This window comes from Tenebrio molitor, chromosome 4 (genome assembly GCF_963966145.1).
Source record: "Tenebrio molitor chromosome 4, icTenMoli1.1, whole genome shotgun sequence".
NCBI classification, from domain to species: domain Eukaryota; kingdom Metazoa; phylum Arthropoda; class Insecta; order Coleoptera; family Tenebrionidae; genus Tenebrio; species Tenebrio molitor.
Window position 1 is genome coordinate 23,437,158 of NC_091049.1, and position 22,070 is coordinate 23,459,227.

The 22,070-nt window shown below is 35.6% G+C and overlaps 1 protein-coding gene across 1 annotated transcript in view; it reads left to right on the forward strand.

Moving 5' to 3' along the window:
- LOC138129410 (uncharacterized) overlaps positions 1 to 20,819 on the forward strand; it is a 35,975-nt gene extending 15,156 nt beyond the window's left edge. Inside the window, exons 2-4 of the mRNA XM_069045701.1 lie at positions 16,635 to 16,987; positions 17,040 to 17,163; positions 20,307 to 20,819. Of these exons, the coding sequence (XP_068901802.1) occupies positions 16,635 to 16,987; positions 17,040 to 17,163; positions 20,307 to 20,819 (990 nt within the window). The remainder of the gene's footprint in view (positions 1 to 16,634; positions 16,988 to 17,039; positions 17,164 to 20,306) is intronic.
- The last annotated feature ends 1,251 nt before the right edge of the window (positions 20,820 to 22,070 follow it).

The window sequence follows — 22,070 nt, forward strand, 5'->3', positions numbered from 1 at the left end:
TAAACTTATTGTTTGATAAAAAAAAAAAACTGTTGCGGCCTTGGAGAAAATAATGGAATCTCGAATGCCTGCACCCGAAGATCTCTAAAGCTAGTTTGACACGATGCTAAATTTTGTAGAAAATTTGTTAGAAAATGAGAGAGGACCAATGAACGATCAGGATCTGACAAAGACAAACGATCGATGGTCTCTCTCATTTTCTAACAAATTTTCTACAAAATTTAGCATCGTGTCAAACTAGCTTAGCGGCCTTACCGCCTTACCGCAATTGCAAATCCCAAATCATAAATAAAACCAGTCTTCAGATTTTTAATATCGTTTGATTTAAAATCTAATTCATATTTTTCTTCGGTAATTTCGTTTATAACTTTTAGAAATGAATCCTCTTATCAGTGTAAACATGAGAAGTTAAAATTTTTGTGTAAAACAGTTTTTTTTTTTAATTTATTAAATGCAATACGGATGTGGCCTTTGTAATAACAATCACCGCATTATCCTGTGTATGATAATTACCTTCGAGCAAAACATTTTCGAGAAACTGCCATTCGAGGAACTTATAATTCGAGCAAATTGACTTTCGAGCAGCTGATTTCGAGCAGTTCGTCTTCGAGCAATTGCATTCGAGCAATTTACCTAGATTCCTGGAAATTTACCTTGCCCTTGTAGGGGTAAATCAATGATATCACACAAAAACGTTATATTAATCAAATTACCTCAGCTATAACACCGGCGTAATTACTGACTGATCAGAAGATTAGGCATCCACATTCCGTAAACCAACGACCCTATTATTAATAAATTTGTGAAGTAATTTATTATTTAATTAATTATGTTTTCAATGCTTTGGTGAATAGCTAAATTACTTTCAGTTTGCTAACTAATTTTTAGCGTGCCGGTTTAATTAATTTTTTCAACACAACTCATTAGTAGTAAGTAGGGACACAATGGGTAAATTTTTTTTTTCAACGCTACGCAACACAACGCTGCGGTGAACGATTAAGTAATTTTCACGTCGCGAATTAATTTAATTTTAATTAATTAATCGGTGAATGAAGTTGAATGCCGTGAATGTGGATTGCATAAACACATCGGAATGCCGTGATAATTCGAAAACGGCGACGATCATTAAAGCGGCCCTCATTATGGAGTTTGAGTATAGCCTTTCTGCTTCTGGAAACTTTACAGACGGCGATTTGGAAGCAGCGATTTAACCTTCCCCAACGTAACAATAAATTATTTCATTTCACGTCCTGAGCTAAATTTTCGGTAATTAATTAATTAATTAATTAATCGGGAGCTGGATTGCATTGAGAACGGAATGCGGCGGTGATTGGAAAACGTCAGCGAAATTAATTTAATTAGTGACTGGTACAGGGTGAAAGCAGAATGTCGGCGGCTCAGGTTAGACCAGATCACGTCGGGTCATTACTCTTTAATGACTTCACAATTAATTAATTAATTAGTGGGGTTAGGCCTGATAAGATCACACCAAGTCAATACCCATTAGTGGGGTGAAAGCGGAATGCCGGCGGTTCGGGTTAGGTCTGATAAGTCACGCCGGGTCAATGCCGCTGCCGAATTCACTAATGTGTCACATACATATACTACTCTCTCGGCCTACTGTGAGCGAGAGTTTACCGAGTTGGTTACTTTCGAGGTGTTCGAGTACTGCTCGTCAAATCTTAGATGGCCGCTAAGGATGCGCAGAAGAGGGAGTGCGATGCAAGATGTGGAACCGAGATGCGACAAGGTGAAGCGGTAAAGTGGGGTATAATTCTGAAAAGTATACTCAGATCGTAGCCAACGTTAAATAACTAGCCGTGCTGAGAAAAAGGCAACGTCGCAATCGTTCAGACTGGAGGACCGGGTGAACCGCCGAACATCGAACGCCTAACAAACATAAAGGCGCGCTTTTACATGTTCTCAATAAATTTACATTGTTTATTAGATGATTATTAGTATTACAATTCCCATCTTACCCCCATGGAGTGAAGAATTGATGATATCTAATTTTACACTGTCCAGCAGTAGCGGCTCGTAACAAAATCTGAAGGGGGAGCAAACTTTTTTTTACAGACAGAATAGATATTTATGACAAAGGTGCTGTGCTACATACTTTGTGTAGAGGTAGAGTGCAAGATGCGTTTTTTTTACTGTGGTTTTCCCAGTAGGCCTAATCCACAATAAGAAAAATTCTTCGTAACAAGTAACTAAATAACTTGTGGAGTTAATTCTTCGCCTTTTATAAAAACTTTTACTTGGAGACATTCAATAATATACATTTTGTCTCAATATTTAAAGAATTATTAAAATTCAATGTAAAAAAATATATACTTACCAAATTCAACAATTTTATGTTCCCAGCCAATCAAATTAAGTTCGATTGAAAATGTTCTTATTAAATCATTAAAATTGTTTATTATATCTGCTTTCATAAAATTCTCTACTTCATCGTTTTGCCTTTTAGAAATTGTTTCACCCCTAAACTCTGGATCAGTTCTGTTTAATTGCTGACTTTGATAGATAAGACGCTAAATTTGGAAACACGCTAGGAACAGCCGCATCTTTTAGTCTGGGGCTTTTTAAAAGCAATTGTTTACAGCTTCCATCAGGTTGCAAATGTTTATCATATAAAATCATATCATCAGAACTAAAATGTAATTGACAGACCACACTTGAAGCTGAAGTTTTTTCAAGGGATTGCTTTTAACCATGTTTGTTTGCGCTCTACATTTTTGGGACATTTGAAAACACTTATAAGGCATTCACGATCTTTTTGGGACCGAGTTGGCTATGATTTTTTCTTTTCATGTTGGACTAACTGATTCAGTGATGCAACGGATGCAACTTTTTTTTCTGTCAGTGTCTGTTCGACATTTTCTTGCCACCGTATTGCCTGATTTATTTTTATAATATTCGTAAGAAAGTAAATGATGTATTAAGTGTGTAAAAATAATTAATTTTGGCCAAAGGAAAAGTGAAAACTGCCAAAATAATTTTGTTACGACAAAAAATTTCCATTATACGATGTTATTTCCAATTTTAAAAGAATAGACCAGATTTAAGAGATTCGGCAACAATGTACCTATTCAGATAATATAACCTTAATTTGAAAACAACCTAACCTAACACAAAAAGTGTCAATTTCCTTTAGGGAATATAGTTATCACCGAGGTACTGCCAACAAAATCACTAGATGCTCATAGCCAACTCGGTCCCAAAAAGATCGTGAATGCCTAATACCTAGGTACACCGCGATTGTTTTGTGCATTTCTTAAAGACGAGTCGTAATTACTTTTACAGCCTGTTACACAACACCTACTAGGCATGTTTGAATAATATTTAAATTTTAAATACCTGTTAGAAGTTAGAACCAACGATATTTCGTTTAACACACAAAAGTTAGGTTAGGTTTGTCTCGGTTTAACTTCCACCAAGTTGACGCCTTTAATTCCAGAAGAAAATGCCACAATTTATTTCACAAACTCTATACTAAATTCCCTTCAACTTTTAAACAACTTGGTAGCTTAAAATTTTGGAAATAAACACAGTTTTCTGAAGTTAAAACGTTAAGATCACTGTGTACACACATGCAAATCTGCACAAACTGACTCGATCCTAGGTCTGCGGGCATTGTTGCCAAATTTACTTGAGCACGGCTAGTTCATTTAACGTTGGCTACGCTCAGATACAGAAATCGACTTGTTCTAACTTCGCGTTGTCGACGAGATTTTAATTCTGTAGCTGTAATCTGTACTGACGTATTGTGAGTCTTCAACGCATTTGTGATCTGCAATTTTTATTACCTAAATAATAATAAATAGGTACCTTTCCCACTAAATTTCCAACGGCATTGCAATTTTTACATTTCTCCTTTTTAGAAAATAACACCCATAAAGTTGCTCTTATTGTTAACACACGTTGTACATTTTGATAATTACGTCTCCTTAAATTTCAAAATCATAAAAGTACCTGTTCTTGCTATTTTGTCGGTGGACGAGTCGATTGGACCGTTCGCTTAAATTACAATTACAAACAGATGTTCGTTATTCGCAGCGCTTCAGCCACTTTTACATAATGCCGTAAACAATTTCCCAGAATTCGAATACGGTAAGATGAGGCACAAAGAATTATTCATTATTTTAATAAACTGTTATGTATTACGAAATCAAAGACATTATTCCATATACCTAATTCATGTCATATTAATCGTTTAAATTTAAAATATTAATAACATAATTACATAACATTTTAGTTTTATATTTAATACAAAAATTTCCGATTTCCGGAATCTGGAAAAAGTGCCCCGAATGCTTGCAGCGTTTCCACGTTGAATGGCAAGGGAAAAGGAATTTCTTTGATTTTGAATCGCCTGATTCCGCGATAAATATGTTTCACTGTGCTTATGTTTCACTGTAGTTTTAAAAGTCATGGTCCCATGGTTTGGAGTGTACCAATGTTTCCACTGCTGCGACGCTCGAACAAGTGACATCCCCACTCCTACCGTTACCATTGCGCATCCGAATCTCAGCGGCCATCTAACATTTGACGAGTAGTAACGATGGTGCGTCCCCAAGCATTAGTGGAACCCTTGGGCCTTCTACTCCAGCCAAATCCGCAAAAGTCAAGAAACAAAAGGAACAGGATTTTCGAACAGTGACAAAATACCGAAGAAAAATCAATTCTTTTTCCGCCTTGAGATCGATTTTTTTATTTCTCCCTGCGTGCCTTGTGTTGGTAATTGTTGGGTTTGAGAATTTCCTCGAGGAAAATCCTCTCCGTGTGTGGGCGAGTGTTCGGTAAAGGAAATCCCAAGGAAATCTCGGAGGTGTAATGCCTACCTTAACGCCATTATTTTAGTAGGCAACTAACTATTGTAACCTTTCGACTTCCTTGACTTCTCCTCCATGATTTTTTTTCTCCCTCATTGGGTGTATTGTTGGTTGCCGCATTCCCTCGGATGAAATTTTGCGGAAAAATACGAAACAAAAATAATGAGAAAAGAAATATTTATGGATCCTACGTTGTGTTTTATTTTTATTTTGTTGAATTAGGTTCTAACGAGAGGCCGTACCTTCGGAGGTTTTCCAAAAAAATAGAATTAAAACGATCGAGCACACTTCACTTAAATTTTATTTAACAAATAATCGAGTGTGGTGGCGTTTGGTCCCAACAAATTATAGAAATAAATAAATGAATTTGATAACAGAAGTTGGTGGAAATTTGACCTAATGAGATTTGACTCGCGGCCCTCGAATTGAGACTTGACTCATGAATAAATGACTACGCTGGGCAAATACAGAAGTTTCTGGCGCGAACAGCATTATGGAAGTTTGAGATGCGAACTATGTGATCCGATTTAGATTTCAATTACCCCAATTAAATTGAACCCGACGCGATGCCCTGGAATCTCATAGATCACCCCGGTCTACTCCGATGGTCGAAAATAAAAGGGAAAAAAGGTTCTAACAGGGCCAAAGGGTACCTCTCTTCACGTGTCAGCTGGCCTAGTTTGGTCGCTGGCCCCCTTGGGGGTGACGCGGCTGAATTTTGTGCTCTTACGCCGGACCACAGCTAATTGAGTGCGATGGACACTGGCGGTAGTTTCCCGATCTCGAGACTCCAAAACATACATAATAAATGAAAATGTTTTATAATGAATTTATACTAGTTCCCCTTGATGAAAGCACGGTTCCCCAATCGGTAAATGCAAGAAGATCACATACTTCGCGATAAAGAAATTAATACAAGATTCTAAAGAGTCCCGTGGTCATCAGATACTCACGAAAATAATATAATCTTTACTTTAGAACGATAAAGAACTAAATGCTGGTTGACTAATTAAATCACGACTACAAATAATGTACCAGAATTAGAGAAATAATTTACCTTGTGAATGTAAAGAACGTGGTCACAAAATGGCTGCTGGAAGTACTGAACGTACCTCCGGCTACTTTGGAGATCAAACCCCGAGTGAATCAAAAAAGCCTTGTTTCCCGTCCCGCAATCGGTTTTATCATTTCTGGCGCACCCCACTTTCGCAACCCCTACTTGACCAAAGTGACCAATCAGCTCGGTTCTACTTTACGCCGATCGCGACGCCTTTTCGAAATCTCTAGAACTTTTGAAATTACAGTTTCCGTTTTTCCACCATTATTTTAAATGTTCAACTTTAAACTTTTGTTAGGACCAGACCGAATGTACATAGTTTGTTGGTGAATTAGAACTCTGAAAAAGAACACAAAATTACTGACTCTATACAATAATAAACATCAACATCAAGAAACAAACACAATCTAAAAAATGGAACAAACAGAATTAACAGGAACACTGAATTACCGACTCTATACAATAACAAAAATCAGCACCAAGAATCAAACATAATTAAAATGAAATAAACATAATTAAAATGAGACAAACAGAATTAAAATGAATCAAACATAATTAAAATGAAACAAATTAACCTTATTTTGAAACATAAATTGGGCTTGAAACGCTGTTACGTAATTGTCATGTCATGCAACTAAATTCCGTTGATCTGTTACTTCTAAAAATTGTTCTATATTGGTTTGATTCCCCAAAACCGTTCTAATTAATAATTACTTCGTAAATTTCATTCTCTCTCTCTCTCACTCACACGTCTGATTTCTACGACTACCTGGCTTTACCGTTACCCGGTCCTCTGTGTTTTCTACCGACTCCCTTTCTACTTTGCTTTGTTACTTTTCTAACTAAAAGTGCAAACGATTCTAGTTATTTTCTACGATAAAGCGCTCTGTTTTTAATTTGCAATTCTCGCCCTTTAATTACAAATATGCCATAAATTTGAGAATGCTAAAAAAAGTAAATTAACCTAATGAACATTAATTTTGTTGTTCTCTCAATTTGAAACCTGCTAACATCAAATTCATTAATTCAATTATCCCCTGATTTTAACTGGACTCCCCAAATTGTCGAACGAGTAAATTTTGTAATGTTTCTTTTCCCATAAAAACTGTTATCTCTGTGTTGTTTTCGGACAGGACGTGTACCTGCATTTTCAAAGAAAGGTTGGCAGATTTCACTTGAGGAATGTGGTGCCGACACGGCTTCAATAAAATTTACAACTGGCCAGCATTTCCGTCGCAAATGAACGGTATTTAAAATATTTCGTTGAAATTATTTTAAAATTAAAATTCTTAATTTATCGAACCTATTCGGACCGTTACACTATGTAGACTAAATGGTTCGTGTTCGTGCTTGTGTGGGCCTGCATAACTATAGTTGATTCAAGTTGCAGAAAACCACTTTACCTTTGCAACAACACTTTTATGGCATTAGTCATTTGAAATTACTTTAAATCTGTACTTATACGGAAAATATTCAATCCAAACTATGATTTTCTGGTCCCTTTGTACCTTTATTTGGTTCAAAAATATTGAAAAAATGCTGTTGCAAATGACAAGTGGTTTTTTGCAACTTGAGTCAACTATACAGGGCGAGTGGTGTATAAGCTGCAATACTTGGCACACATATACTGAGCGATACAAAAGTCTTTCTATCAAGTGGCCATGACAGTGGAAACGTATGTCGTTGGGTTGCAGCATATTTGGCTCATATTTAAATAAAAATCATAATATGTTTTATTAGCCTGTCCGTATCCTTTGATATTTTTAATTTCACATTTTTTTATTTTATGGTGTAATTATAATAATGTCACAGCTCACTTGATAGAAAGACTTTTGGATCGCTCAGTACTACTTGTTAAGCTATACAAAAAAGCCGTATGGTATTTTGGGCTTTGACATTTTTTTTTTTGCCGAAAATGCCGTATTTGAGGTCCACTGCTTCACTCGCATTTTTGTTGAAAAACAAAAGTGTATTGGAAACTTTTTGCCAGTCGGGACTTATCAATGTTTTTGTGCATTTTTGTTACCTTCATTCGCTGGAATAACTGATAAATTAGTCAGTTGGTAGAAATTCACTTGTCGATGACAAATTTATTCAAAATCATTCCTTTTTCGAATGTTGAGTACGCGGATATGTATCTACTTTACGGAGAATGTCGCGGAAATGCATCTGCAGCGATTCGTTTGTATCGCACTCGGTTTCCTAACAGAAGAGTGCCCAACTTTTGTGGAAGTTGCCCAAAGGTTGCGAGAAACCGGATTAATTCAGCCTTCAATGCGTGGACGAGGTCCACAACGATCAAATCGCGTGTTAAATGTTGAAGAGCAAATTTTACACGTAACGGAAAAGAATCCAGGGTTAAGTACCAGACAATTGGCCAGGCAATGTAATGTGTCACAATGGGTCGTATTTAGGACTTTGCATGAACAACTACTTTATCTTTATCAATTTATCATGTACAAAGAGTTCAAGGATTAAGTCCTGCAGACTATCCAGTGCGTCGTCGTTTTTGTAAATGGTTTTTACCAAAAAGCGCTGGTGATCGTGACTTTCCTGCTAGAGTTTTAGCAGCAGATGAAGTGTGTTTTACCCGAGATAATCCAATTTCCAGCAGCGATTTTCCATCAACATTTGTGCAGGAATTGTTGAATCTGCTGCTTCTTATTATCGTTTTTTTATGGCGACCTGCCCCTACTGTTAGATAATGCATTGGACAACATGCCATTAAATCGACATGGTTTTTACATGATGGTGCATCTCCACATTCCATACCCTCGACGGTGGATTGGATGGAATGGCCCTAGAAGGTGGCCGGCACGGTACGAGAATTTATTAACCTCACACACAGTAGATGAAGTGCGTAACAGAATTTTTGCTGCCGCTGAAACCATCCGGATCGAAATGGGCAATTTTGATGGTGACCGTCAATCGTGGTTGAGACGTGCTAAAGCTTGTATCCGCGCCAATGGCGGCCATTTTGAACATTTGTTGTAACTGCACCCGCCACGGAGTGGGAGGGTGTGGACTCCAGGTAAATTAGTAATTTGAATCAGCGGTTTCCCACAGTTCTTCCGTAGGGATTTTCCCTTTTATCCCGTTAACCGTTTGCCGGAGAGTTAAATGCCATAAGACTTTTGGATTCGGTTGTCTGTACACTACCTTTACCCAAAGTATTTCAGGTTTAACACCACTCACCCTGTATAGCACACACGACTTCATTCTTCATTATTACCTATTTTGGTTAAAGTATAACGGATGTTCCAATAGTTTTGACACAAAATATTTGACCATATATTTTTGTAATAAATAACTTTTTTAAACAATTAATATTTGTTATAATCAACGGCTTAGTAACTAACAAAATTATTAACTTAGAGCCCGATTTCAAGTCAGGGTGACAAATAGGTGGTGCAGCGCAAATGTGTAGCTATCTGTGTCCTACACATTAATTACTAATATGCATCATCTTTCTCAAACTTGCAATTTTGTGCCCTTTACCATGACAATACAAGTTGCAACTCAACTTGAAATCGGCCTCTTAAACTAAATAACAGGGCCCGTGATCCTCAACTAAGCGCAATTTTCTGCGCATTAGGTTCTGGACGGTTTGAACATCTATTTTGCGTATCTTTCTAAAAATTCTACGCCGTAGTTGTTTCTCATTTTCGGCTTGCCATCCTCCATCATACACTTTGCGAGATAAATGTGCCCAAAAAGCTTCTATTGGGCGGGCCTGAGTTAAATTATGGGGGTTATCTTGTTTTGGTACAAAAGGTATGTACGTTATTTTGGTGACGCCAATTTTGAGTTGCTCTTGCGTAATGCCAGGACGTCAAGTCGGCCCAAAACATTATATCGTCTTCAACGTGATGTGGGTGTATAAAATCAACCAATTTAGTGAGGCAGTTGTTAATACAGGGTGACTGACGAAAAACCTTTGATGCTGTATCTTGCTTATTTTTTATCCGATTTGAATAAATGACACATCAAGTGAAATAATTTTCAAAACACTTCGATACCAACTAAATTAAAAGAAAAAATTGCATCCAGTTTTTGACATATGAACATCAACTTGTATTTTTCAAATGGCACTGTACATTTTTTTTAGTTGATTATTGCAGAGATTTATTTTCTGAATATAAAAATGCAAAGAAGTATACCCATACATTAAACAAAAGTCAAGAAATTAAAGAGTAAATGTACAAAACTTAAAAATCAAGTGATCAAAGTAAACAAAAGAAAAGTTTATTCTAAATGCTCGAAATGACTACGTGAGCTCTGGATATTTGTCAGTCACACTATTTGTCAAAACTATTTGATTCTTTGGTCATAAATAGTAACGATTTTTAACGTTTAACCATTACAATGGATAACGGCGAATGTGTGGACATGATACAAACTTATTTTGAATGCGGTAGTAGCAGTGCAAGAGCTTTGCGACGCTATAGAAACCGTTTTCCTGATAGGGTATTGCCAAGTGTGGACAAATTTCAAAGACTGGTTCGGAATTTAAGAAATTATGGATCATTCAAAAAACCTAGAAAAACTGCTCGTGAAATCCAAGATGAAGATTTGGAATTAAATGTTTTGCTTCATGTTGAAGAAAACCCAAACACGTCTACCCGAGAAATTGCTCACCATCTGCAAGTATCTCAACAAACAGTTCAACATATTCTCAACAAACATAATTTTTTTCCCTACATACCACGAAAGGTACATGCTCTTTATGAAAACGACCCTCAGCGTAGGATTGAATTTTGTACTTATTTTATTAATAAATTAAGAGAAGATCCTATTTTTTACCGTCGTGTGCTTTGGTCAGATGAATGCACTTTTGGCAAAAATGGTGCATTTAATCGAAACAACCATCGTCATTGGAGCCGAGAAAATCATCATGTACTCGTAGTTGTGGAACAAAATTTTCAAAGACGATTTAGTGTAAATGTGTGGTGCGGCATTCTTGGAGATAGACTAGTTGGTCCCTTTTTTATTGATGGCTGTCTTAATCAGGCAAAATATCATGCTCTGTTATCAAACGAAATAAGCAACTTTCTAGATGAAATGCCGCTAGCAGTTTTGAACAGAATCGTATTTCATCAGGACGGCGCCACACCACATAATGCACGCATGAATGTTGCATTTTTAAATGATAATTTTGGTGCTCGATGGATGGGTACTTACGGACCTATTCGATGGCCGGCTAGATCGCCAGATTTGAATCCATTGGATTCCTTTCTATGGGGTTACATTCGAAACAATGTTTATTTGACTCCACCGGGTACTCGGGAAGAGTTAAGAAGAAAAGTAATGCAAGTCTGTCAGGAAATACCCCAAAAATTTTTACTTAATGCAACGATGAGCGTTTCTAGAAGATGTCGGAAATGTCTGGAACAGCATGGAGGCAATTTTGAGCAATTAGAATAGATTTTTATTGTTTATAAATTTGGTTACTTGATTTTTCAATTTTTTTTCAATTAAAATAAATTTTTTTGTTCTTTATTTTAATACACGGTTATTCAGAAGAAAATTCTCTATAAGAACGAATAAAAAAATTTAAGTGTAATTTGAAAAAAAAAACTTGGCTATCGTCTGTCAAAAAATAGATGTCGAAAAAAATATCTAATCAGATAATGTTGAAGTGTTGTTCGAACTACTTCATTTGATGTGTCACTTTTTCAAATCGGATAACAAATAAGTAAGATACAGCGTCAAAGGTTTTTCGTCAGTCATCCTGTATAACTTTCAGAATCTACAGATATTTTCATGCAACTGATATAAAAAAGCGACTTGTCTAACTAATGTCAAGAAAATAAACAATTTTTTGTTTCCAAAGCAGTTTTGATATTTTATCATTACAACATATGTATTTTTAGATCCTTGAATTTTGTGCCAAAACTATTGGAACATACGTTAAGTATAGTCGAGTCAATGAAGGTTTTTACTTCTTAATCCTCAGAAACAGCTCCGATTTTGATGATTTTTTTTTAAATGTGTGTATTTATATATTATTTGAAATCAGAAACATTTTGTTTGGGGCACGTAAATATTTATATTGTTTAAACAATAATTTGCTATTTATGGAAAAAATTCCGTTTTCCAGGATATTTATTTCAAAGTTTTTTTTTATATGGAAACTGAAGTATAAAGAATAGTTGTTAAGTTAAAATTTCTAGTAAAAAAACAATTTTTACAACAAAAAAACTTAATAAAAATGCAACATAAAACCAAATTCAGAGAACATTTCTTACCCATTCGTGTCTTTCTGAACAGCTTAAGCAATGACATATTTGAATCAAACAGTGCAGTTGTTCTTAAAAATAAATTACAAAAATATCCTCTGGAAATTCATAGCCATAATTACAATTAAGTAGTACTTATGGCGGCCCGGCCGCGACTCGAACGGAGCAAACAGTGAAAATCCTACACTAAAGATTGCTAAGTTAATTTCTGGGAATAAAACAGGCTAATGCCTCTATTCCTCCAATTAATAATAAAAATAATAATAATTATTATTCTCCTCCAATTAATAATATGTTATTTCAGCAACGGGAATAGTACCGCAATCTCTTTTTAAAAATTTAAAAATTTTGGACTTAGAGAACACATTGGTGGTTGAAATTCAAAAAGGTATATTATTATACTCATGTCATATTGTGAGGAAATTCCTTAACATCGACACAGAACATAAAACACAAAAAAGTCAAAATGTGGAGGCGAGACGCCGGTAATTATGTTGATAAGCACTGCACTATTACTTGATAGTATCGAGCGATCATTTAAAAAATAAATCGAGTTTGCTTTGGAGCCTATGCTATAGCATGGGTTGCCATAGGTAACACGCCGACTCGATTTATTTTTTAATTGATCGCACCGTATTATCCGTAATAGTGTATGTACTCCGGCAAAATTGCCGTGCCTCCGGGTGGTGGAAGGTTAAGATGTAATAATAATAATAATAATAATAATAATGTTGAAAATGTTGTTACACAGTCTAGGACTGGTTTACAAATCTATGAGGGGCGTGATGACCAACTCAATAGACCGGGACCAATGGCTTAACGTGACTTCCGAATCACGAGATAGAACGTAGCCTTTTTTTTAAATAATAATTTACTATCCCACCTCCACCCGGCGGCACGGCAATTTTGCCGGAGTACATACACTATTACGGATATTACTATCAAGTAATAGTGCAGTGCTTATCAACATAATTACCGGCGTCTCCACTCCGCATTTTGACTTTGTTGTGTATTATGTTCTGTGTCAATGTTGAGGAACTTCCTCACGATGTGACATGAGTATAATAATATACCTTTTTGAATTTCAACTACCAATGTGTTATCTAAATCCAGAATTTTTAAATTTTTAAAAAGAGATTGCGGTACTATTCCCGTTGCTGAAATTACAAGTGGTAAAATCGAAATTTTTTCTAAACACCAAAGATTTCTCATAGCAATGGAGAGCTCTAAATATTTATTAATTTTTGTGTTATATGTCTGTGTTATATTATGTGAATTTGGAACAGCTATATCTAAAAGATATGCTTGCTTTTGTTGTTTATTTAAAATTATAATGTCTGGTCTGTTATGTTTAATATGAATGTCAGTTAAAATTGTTCTATCAAAATATAACTTGTAACTGTAACTTTCTGGTGTATAACTATAATGTGGTTGTGTATTCTTTAATAAATTTAATTTAACAGCTAAATTCATGTGTATAATTTTAGCGAATATATCGTGTCGTTTTTTATATTCGCTTTGAGCCAAAACGGTGCAAGAAGAAATGATGTGTTCAATTGTTTCCCCTTCAGTTCCGCAAATCCTACATTTATCAATTATCGATTGTAAACCGCATATGTGTTTTTTATAATTTCTTGTATTCATAACACGATCTTGTATTGCAAATATAAAACCCTCCGTCTCAGGGTGAATATTTGATTTCTTAAGCCATGCATGAGAGGCCTGAATATTAACTTCTGGTTGTTCCAGTTCTTTAAAGTATCTCCCATGTAAAGACTTCTGTTTTATATTTGCTATAGTGTCAGGTATATTTGGCTTAACAATATCTGAAATTATATTATCACTTAAATTTAAAGGTGTGTAGCCTTTATCGGCTGAAACCAAAGCATTAAAAAAGGTGTTATCACGAGCTCTATTGAGGAAATAATTTTTTAGTGAAGCAATTTGATTTTTTAGCAGTATTTCTAGATTTGAAAAACCCCTACCACCGTTTTCGCGTGGTAAATTAAATCTTTCAATAGCAGATTTAGGATGGTGTTTACTAAATTTGGTAAAAAGAACTCTAGTTTTAATGTTTATGTTCGGTAAATTAGTTTTGGACCATTTTATAACACCGAAAGAATAGGTCAGTAATGGAACAGCATTTGTATTAACTGCTTTAATTAAATTATTACCGTTTAATTTTGATTTTAAAATAAATTTAATTCTTGAATAAAATTGCTTTTCTAAATTGTCTTTTATAATTGAATGTTGAATATGATTTGATTGATTAATACCTAAATATTTATAAAATTCTCCTTTATTTAAATTTTTAATTATTTCTCCTTCTTGAGTTATATATTCTAAATGTTCGTAATGACCGCGACATATTGATTGCATTTTACACTTATCAATACCAAAACTCATCCCAATATCATTTGAGAAATTTTCAGTTATTGTTAGTAAAGATAAAATGTGATTCTTTTTTGATGCATAAAGTTTTATGTCATCCATATAAAGAAGGTGATTTAATTTGGATAGTGTGGTATTATTAAGTCTAATATTGAAACCATATCCAGTGCTATTTAATAGATTTGTCAAAGGATTAATGGCTAGACAAAACCATAAAGGACTTAAAGAATCTCCTTGATAAATTCCCCGTTTAATTTGAATAGACTCGGATTTTAATTTAGTATTGTTTATTGATAAATTTAAAGTAGTTCTCCAAAATGTCATAACATGAGATAAAAAGTTAATCAAATCCAAATTAATTTTATAAATTTTAAGAATTTTAATTAACCATGAATGTGGTACTGAATCATAGGCTTTTTTGTAGTCTATGAATGCTGTATAAATATTTCTATTATTTTTTCTAGCTTGTTCCATTATTACCGTATCTATTATGAGTTGTTCTTTACAACCAAAACACTCTTTAACACACCCTTTTTGTTCTTCATTAAGTATATTTAATTTTTGACAATGGTCGTAAATTATTACTTTAATGCAAGATGTCATAATTTTATAAATTGTAGGTAGACATGTGATTGGCCTATATTTTGATGGAATTTTAGTATCGGAATCTTTTGGTTTCAGATATGTTATACCATGGGCCAAAAACTCTGGAAATGTGTTAGGTTCCCTAATAAATCCGTTAAAGTGATCAAGTAAGCATTTATGAATACAAGTAAATTTTTTTAACCAAAAGTTATGAATTTGGTCACCTCCAGGGGATTTCCAATTATGTGAACTATTAATATTTTTAACTAAAATAATAATAATAATAATAATTATTATTAATTAAAATTAAAAATTAATTTTTTTTTAAATTTTAATTTTTTAATTATTATTAATTGGGGGAATAGAGGCATTAGCCTGTTTTATTCCCAGAAATTAACTTAGCAAGTTTTAGTGTCCAACAGATGTATTTCACTGTTTGCTCCGGGCGGCCTATAAGCACTACTTAATTGTAATTATGGCTATGAATTTCCAGAGGATATTTTTGTAATTTATTTTTAAAAACAACTACACTGTTTGATTCAACTATGTCATTGTTTAAGCTGTTCAGAAAAGCACGAATGGGTAAAAAATGTTCTCTGCATTTGGTTTTATGTTGCATTTTTATTATGTTTTTTGTTGTAAAAATTGTTTTTTTTTACTAGAAATTTTAACTTAACAACTACTCTTTATACTTCAGTTTCCATATAAAAAAAATCTTTGAAATAAATATCGTGGAAAACGGAATTTTTTCCATAAATAGCAAATTATTGTTTAAACAATAGAAATATTTACGTGCCCCAACCAAAATGTTTCCGATTTCAAATAATATATAAATACACACATTTAAAAAAAAATCATCAAAATCGGAGCTGTTTCTGAGGATTAAGAAGTTTCGGCGATTTTTCGGCTTTATTGACTCGACTAGTAGTAGACTTTATATTTTTAAACTTTGGTTGAGATAACAAATTGATCAAAACAAGGTGCTCATAACAATTTTTCCATTACATCCAGATAGTATCATTTTATCCGTACTGATAAAAACATATTTGGAAACAAACACCAGTAAAGACAAAAAATAAAAAGAACGATCAAAAATAGCAACTCAGAATTGGCTAATTACGCTCAAGAAGATAATGAGATTTTATCGTCATGTACAATACAAAATTTTATTACATCCTCCATTATTTCGATTGAATTACTGAATTATTTTGATTGACAAGTATTATAAACGTAAAAAAAATTCAACAATCAAAAAAACCTCAAAAACAGAAAAACAACAATGGACGTTTTAGAAACTCAAAGCGGGGGCTGTTGGAATGGGAGTCGGTTACCGTGATAATTTGTTTATCAACAAAGTTAAAAGGAGTTTCGTGAAAGTGTTTCAATTTTGAGGAAATAATGGCCCAATCTTTCCTTAATGAAGATGAATTGTATGTTCCTGAAAATATTATTAAAGAAGCCAGGTTTGTTGTTGAAAATTTATTTTCATTGTATGAAAAAGAATGCAATATTTTTTTAGGCAGAATATAGCCTAAGGGAGTCCGTTTCGGCTCAGGGACGCGAGGGTCGCGGGTTCGATTCCGACCCAGGGCGGAAAAAAAAGGCTATATTCTATTTCGTAATTCGGAAGTCACGTTAAGCCATTGGTCCCGGTCTATTGAGTTGGTCATCACGCCCCTCATAGATTTGTATACCAGTCCTAGACTGTTTAACAACATTTTCTGTGCCTGGAGGAAACGCAGACACATAAAAGGTGTATCAGAAGAAGTCCTGCTATCGTACTTCGCAGAAAATGTAAAAAAGTATAAGGCTTCAACATTGTGGAGTTATTGTTCAAAGTTGAAGAATACCTTTCTGATCAAGGAACAAGTAGATATATCAAAGTAAGAAGAATGATTATTTTGAATATTATAATTGAAATGTTTATTTTTTTAGTCTGAAGGCTTTCCTTAAGCGAGAATACCCAACCTACATATCAATTAAATCAAATGTGTTAGCGAGGGAACATTTTAAGAAATTTTTGGAGATTGCACCTGATAAGATTTACTTGTTGATAAAGGTAAGTGTTTTTATTATGGTAGTTTCACTCAATATTAAGTAAATTATGTAAAGGTTGTCTTGGTCATGGGAATCGCCGGAGGGTGCAGAATGGACAAATTACACAAAATCAAAATTGACGATATCGAAGATTGAGATAATATTTTGGTAATACAAGTTCCCGAAACAAAAACGAATAAGAAGCGCATGTTTACTATTGTGGCTAATACGAAAAATAGTTAGCAAGTTATTATTATTATTATTTTTTTCGTATCCCACCTCCACCCTGCGGCACGGCAATTTTGCCGGAGTACATACACTATTACGGATAATCCTTCACATGATAGGGTCTCCAAACCGATATTGCATACTCTAAGTGAGGCCTAATGTAAATTTTAAATAACCTTGAGCATAATTCAGGACTTGGTTTAGGGAAAGCTCTTTTGATTGAATGAAAAACCCCAGAAGCCCTTCTAGCGGCTTTGGCGCTCTGGTTGCCCCAATTCAACTTGTTATTAACGAGGACGCCCAGATCATTTTGATTTTCAACTACAGTGATGTCTCGGTTTCCAAGTTGATATATTTTTTTTGGATTGTTGAAACCAAGATACATGACGGAACATTTGTCCGGATTCAAGGGTAAACACCACTGATCACTCCATTCAGTCAGAAAATTTAAATCAATTTATAGCTTGTTAATATCTCTACATTCATTGGATGAACTAAATATTTTTACGTCATCTGCGTAAGCTGCAAAAGGACATTGTAATCTGGCAAGCAAGTCAGATGTGTAAAGAGTGAACAATAGCGGACCAAGCACCGGGCCCTGCGGCACGCCACTTATAACGAGTTTCTTGTCTGAGAGCACAGAACCCACATTAACTGCAAACGGTCTAGAGGACAGAAATGCCGCAATCCAGTTCAGGACATGTCCATTGATGCCATAGCTTTCGAGTTTATGTAGGAGTAGAGAGAGTGGCACTCTGTCAAATGCTTTGCTAAAGTCTAAGTAGACAATGTCAACAGTTTTTCCTGTGTCCAGCAGTTTGGTCCACTGGTTACACGAAGTAAGCAAGTTTGTTATGGCAGAACGGCCAGGAATAAACCCGTGTTGGTTTATTGGTACAACGTTTTTATTTCGTAGAAATTCGAGTAATTGTCTAACAAGCACTTTCTCAAATAGTTTACACGTGCTAGATGTTAGACTAATGGTCCGGTAGTTTTCTGCCTTGCACTTGTCTCCCTTTTTGAATATTGGCGTTACAACGGCTTCAAGCCATTGTGTGGGCAATTTGCCACTTGTTAACGATGTCTGAAAGATTTTGCATAGAGGGCCAATCAAATTTTGGGAGCATTTGGCTTTATACAAAAAATATAGTGATTTAAGAGACCTGCAAATACACCAAGCAAGAGCTTCTTTTTGGGTTATCGCAATGAAAAATGTACAAAGCAAATGGTGGGAATTAACACATTTTATAAGATGCCCCGAATGATAGCGGAATTTTTGAAGCTGCCATTACCTGAATATTACACTGGTCATTGCTTTAGGAGATCAAGTGCTACTCTTTTGGCGAATACTGTAGCTAACACGCTTATGATGAAGAGACATGGTGGCTGGAAATCTAATTCGGTTGTAGAATCGGTTGAAGATAAGAAGGAAATTTGTAACAGAATTTTGATGGGAACATGCAGCACAAAGAATTGTCAAGGATTTTCTCTAAAGATGTCGCTAACAAGAATATTGTCAAATGTGGTGGAAAAGTGTTTAAAAAGTGCATATTTAATTTTTTTTAACAATGTTATTCCCGGTTATTTCAATTCAGATGTTTGTAATTTTGATTAAAAAAAAATAAAGAAACTTGTGAAAATGTACTTATTTTATTTTTCTAGACGATAAAATTTCATTTTACCATGAAAAAAACAGTAGATTATTTCCTTCATGTGTCTAGCAACCAATTGTGTGACAAATATTGACCAATCAAAACGAGAAAACAAAAAATAAATTTCTCGAAAATGCACACTGTGCTATAATCGGATAAAAAATTTCGGTACCTAATTTTTTTTTTATTATTTTGAATTGGAAATAATGCGTTTGTTTCATTATATTCAGGAAATAATCAGCCGTATACCCCTAGTGCAAAATTTTAATATCAGCAAATTTTTTGCTAATGAACTCACACATCCATAAATTATTCGGTCAGAAGACCAATTCCTATCAAATAAATCGACTTCGTCTCGTGCTCTTATTTGATAATAACTGGTCTTCTGACCTCATTTATGGATGTTCTCGTTCATTAGCAAAAATTTTTCCGATAAAAAATGTTGCACTTGGGATATACATAATATGTGATAAAATACCATTTTATCGTTTAAGATGGAATAAATTATAATTAAGGAATGTTTAATTTAACGATGGGTACTGTTACAAACCCTCTTATAAAGAGGCCCGGGGTTTGTACGTGACGCTGTGTAACTCCGCAGGGAGGGGGGATGGGAATACACATCCGTTTGATTTTAACTATGTATATTGGCAATATTGGTCAACTGATTAATATTTTACGATATATTGTTAACACTGGGATTGCTGGGCTTCCGGTGCTGAGTCGCAGGTGGACAGCTCCGTGTTCGCCCGGAGCAGTCTCCGGCTAGGGTCCGTGTCGGGGCTGAGTGAGTTGGGCCGGTGGCCTTGATCGGTGCTGATGATGGATCGAGGTGGACCCGGTGGAGGAAACGGCGTCTCTCGCCCCCGGTGGTGGTACTGCAGAAGGTGAATCCTGCTCGCCACAAAATGGCGTGGTTGTTTCGTTCCGGGATATAAGGACCCCCCTTGATCCGCTCGATAGCGATATACTCTACAAGTGTCCCAGGGTTGATCCGCACGACGGCGCACAGTGGGGCGAATGGCCTGTTTCGCTGGGCAAAACTCGAAAATTGAAGGTGGAAATTTCGATGTTTTTTCTGTACAGTCTTATAGAGGAGGCTTTGGTGCATCTAAATCCGAAAGACTTAGGTCAAAATGTTGTACCGGGCGTCCCATCACTTGTGTCAAGAAGAAAAATGACTTTAACACTAAATTATATTTACATGAAGGCATTATAGATGCATAAATACTGTTCACCGCCACAAAAATTGGGTATTACTTTTTTGTTAAAACTAATTACCTAGGTACAGCGTCCCGGAATCGAAGGTCCATCGACCGATCGATCGAACCGGCGGAAGCAGGGACCTCGAGATACCAAAATGGCGGCTCTCGCAACTAGAAAATTTATCACGCAGGGCGACCAGCAGAACTTTCCAGGATTTCTCCAACACCTTCCAGGATCCTGTCAGAGAATCTCTAGGATTCACAGAATCCCTCAGATCACATTCCGATCTTCTCCAGATCGTCTCAGGATCTTCCCCAGACGCAGTCGACGTCTGCACCACCAGCTCCGCATCACCTCGTATAGACACCACCGAGCACCGCACCGGCCAGGGAGGCGAGCCTCGACTCCGGAAGAGCTCCGCCAGGCTGCCACAACAGCCGCCAAAACCTTATACGGCTCTCCTCGACCACTTCTCGGCCCCACCGAAACACCCGAACGAATTTCCGAGCGAGGAGCAACCGATACACCACTGTACCGCATCCTGCGAGGTGCCGAAAATAAAATAAATGTTGTTTTGTCCCCGCGCTTCTGAGTCTCACTCTCCTGTCCCGCTCCCCGATCCAGACAACCGGAGTTTGTTTGTGGCCGGCCCCTTTGGGTCGTAATAGTACAATTTGATTTATGATTTCGTCATTTCGAAAGTTGTTAGGAATGTAATTACCTTTATAAAAGTAACTTTTGTTAAAGTCCATTTAAAAAACATCTGGACTGTCAAAATCAAAATTGCAGTTGTTAGGTGGGTTAAATCATTAGTTATTTTCATATTTTAATTGTTCACCCTTGTCTCCGCTTGATCCTGATTCGCCACTTGAAGAAAATGCATTTTTAAAATACATCAAGAGCATTGTAAATTCAGCTCTTAGGCCGCTTCGTGATGAGATTTCGCTATTACGTGAGACCATTAACACGATGAGCCTAACTAGTCAGCAACATGCCAAACCAGCCACTTTTGCGGATAAAGTTAAACAGGCAAATGAAAGTAAAATAATTTTTAAGCCCAAGGGAGTGAAACAACCTCTCAATCAGACAAAATCTGATATTTTGAAATTCATTAAACCTTTAAATGAAGACATAGAAATTAATAATTTTAGGTCTGTCGCGAACGGTGGTCTGATCATAGGATGTTCCAAGCAAGTTGACGAACAGAAACTCTTTGAAATTGCGGAATCCAAATTGTCGTCGAAGTATGAGATCAAAAAGTTAGATCCTGTTCTCCCACGCGTTAGAATTGTAGGAATTTCTAATGAATTAACAGAATCAGAAGTCTTAATTTATGTGAAAAAACAGAATCCTAATGTAATTACTGAGAATTCTACCATCAATATGCATAAGTTCTGGGCAGTTAAAAAGAATGACAAAGTGTTGCAGTGTGAACTTTCTCTCGATCTTGATACCTATAAGCGCATTCTCGAACTAGGGCATGTTTTGGTCGGTTTAAGCAGTTGTTCTGTATTTGATGCTGTCTCTGTTGTGAGATGTTACAAGTGCAATGGTTTCAACCATACAGCAAAATATTGTAAAAATGACTCCTCCTGTCAATTATGTGGTAAGCATCATCCTGATATTCCTTGTGCAGTGTCTGAAAATAAAGTCAGTCCTACCTGTCGTAATTGCAAAACCCTTCGGATGTCTCAAAGATTAGATGTCGATGCCAATCATGCAGCTTATGAGCATGGCAAGTGTACAGCTTTTCAACTAGCATCAGCTAAATTTAAACAGGATCTGTTTGGTATTAAAACCGTTATAAATGTTCCTAAGATAAAAGACGACTCGCCTCCGGCCG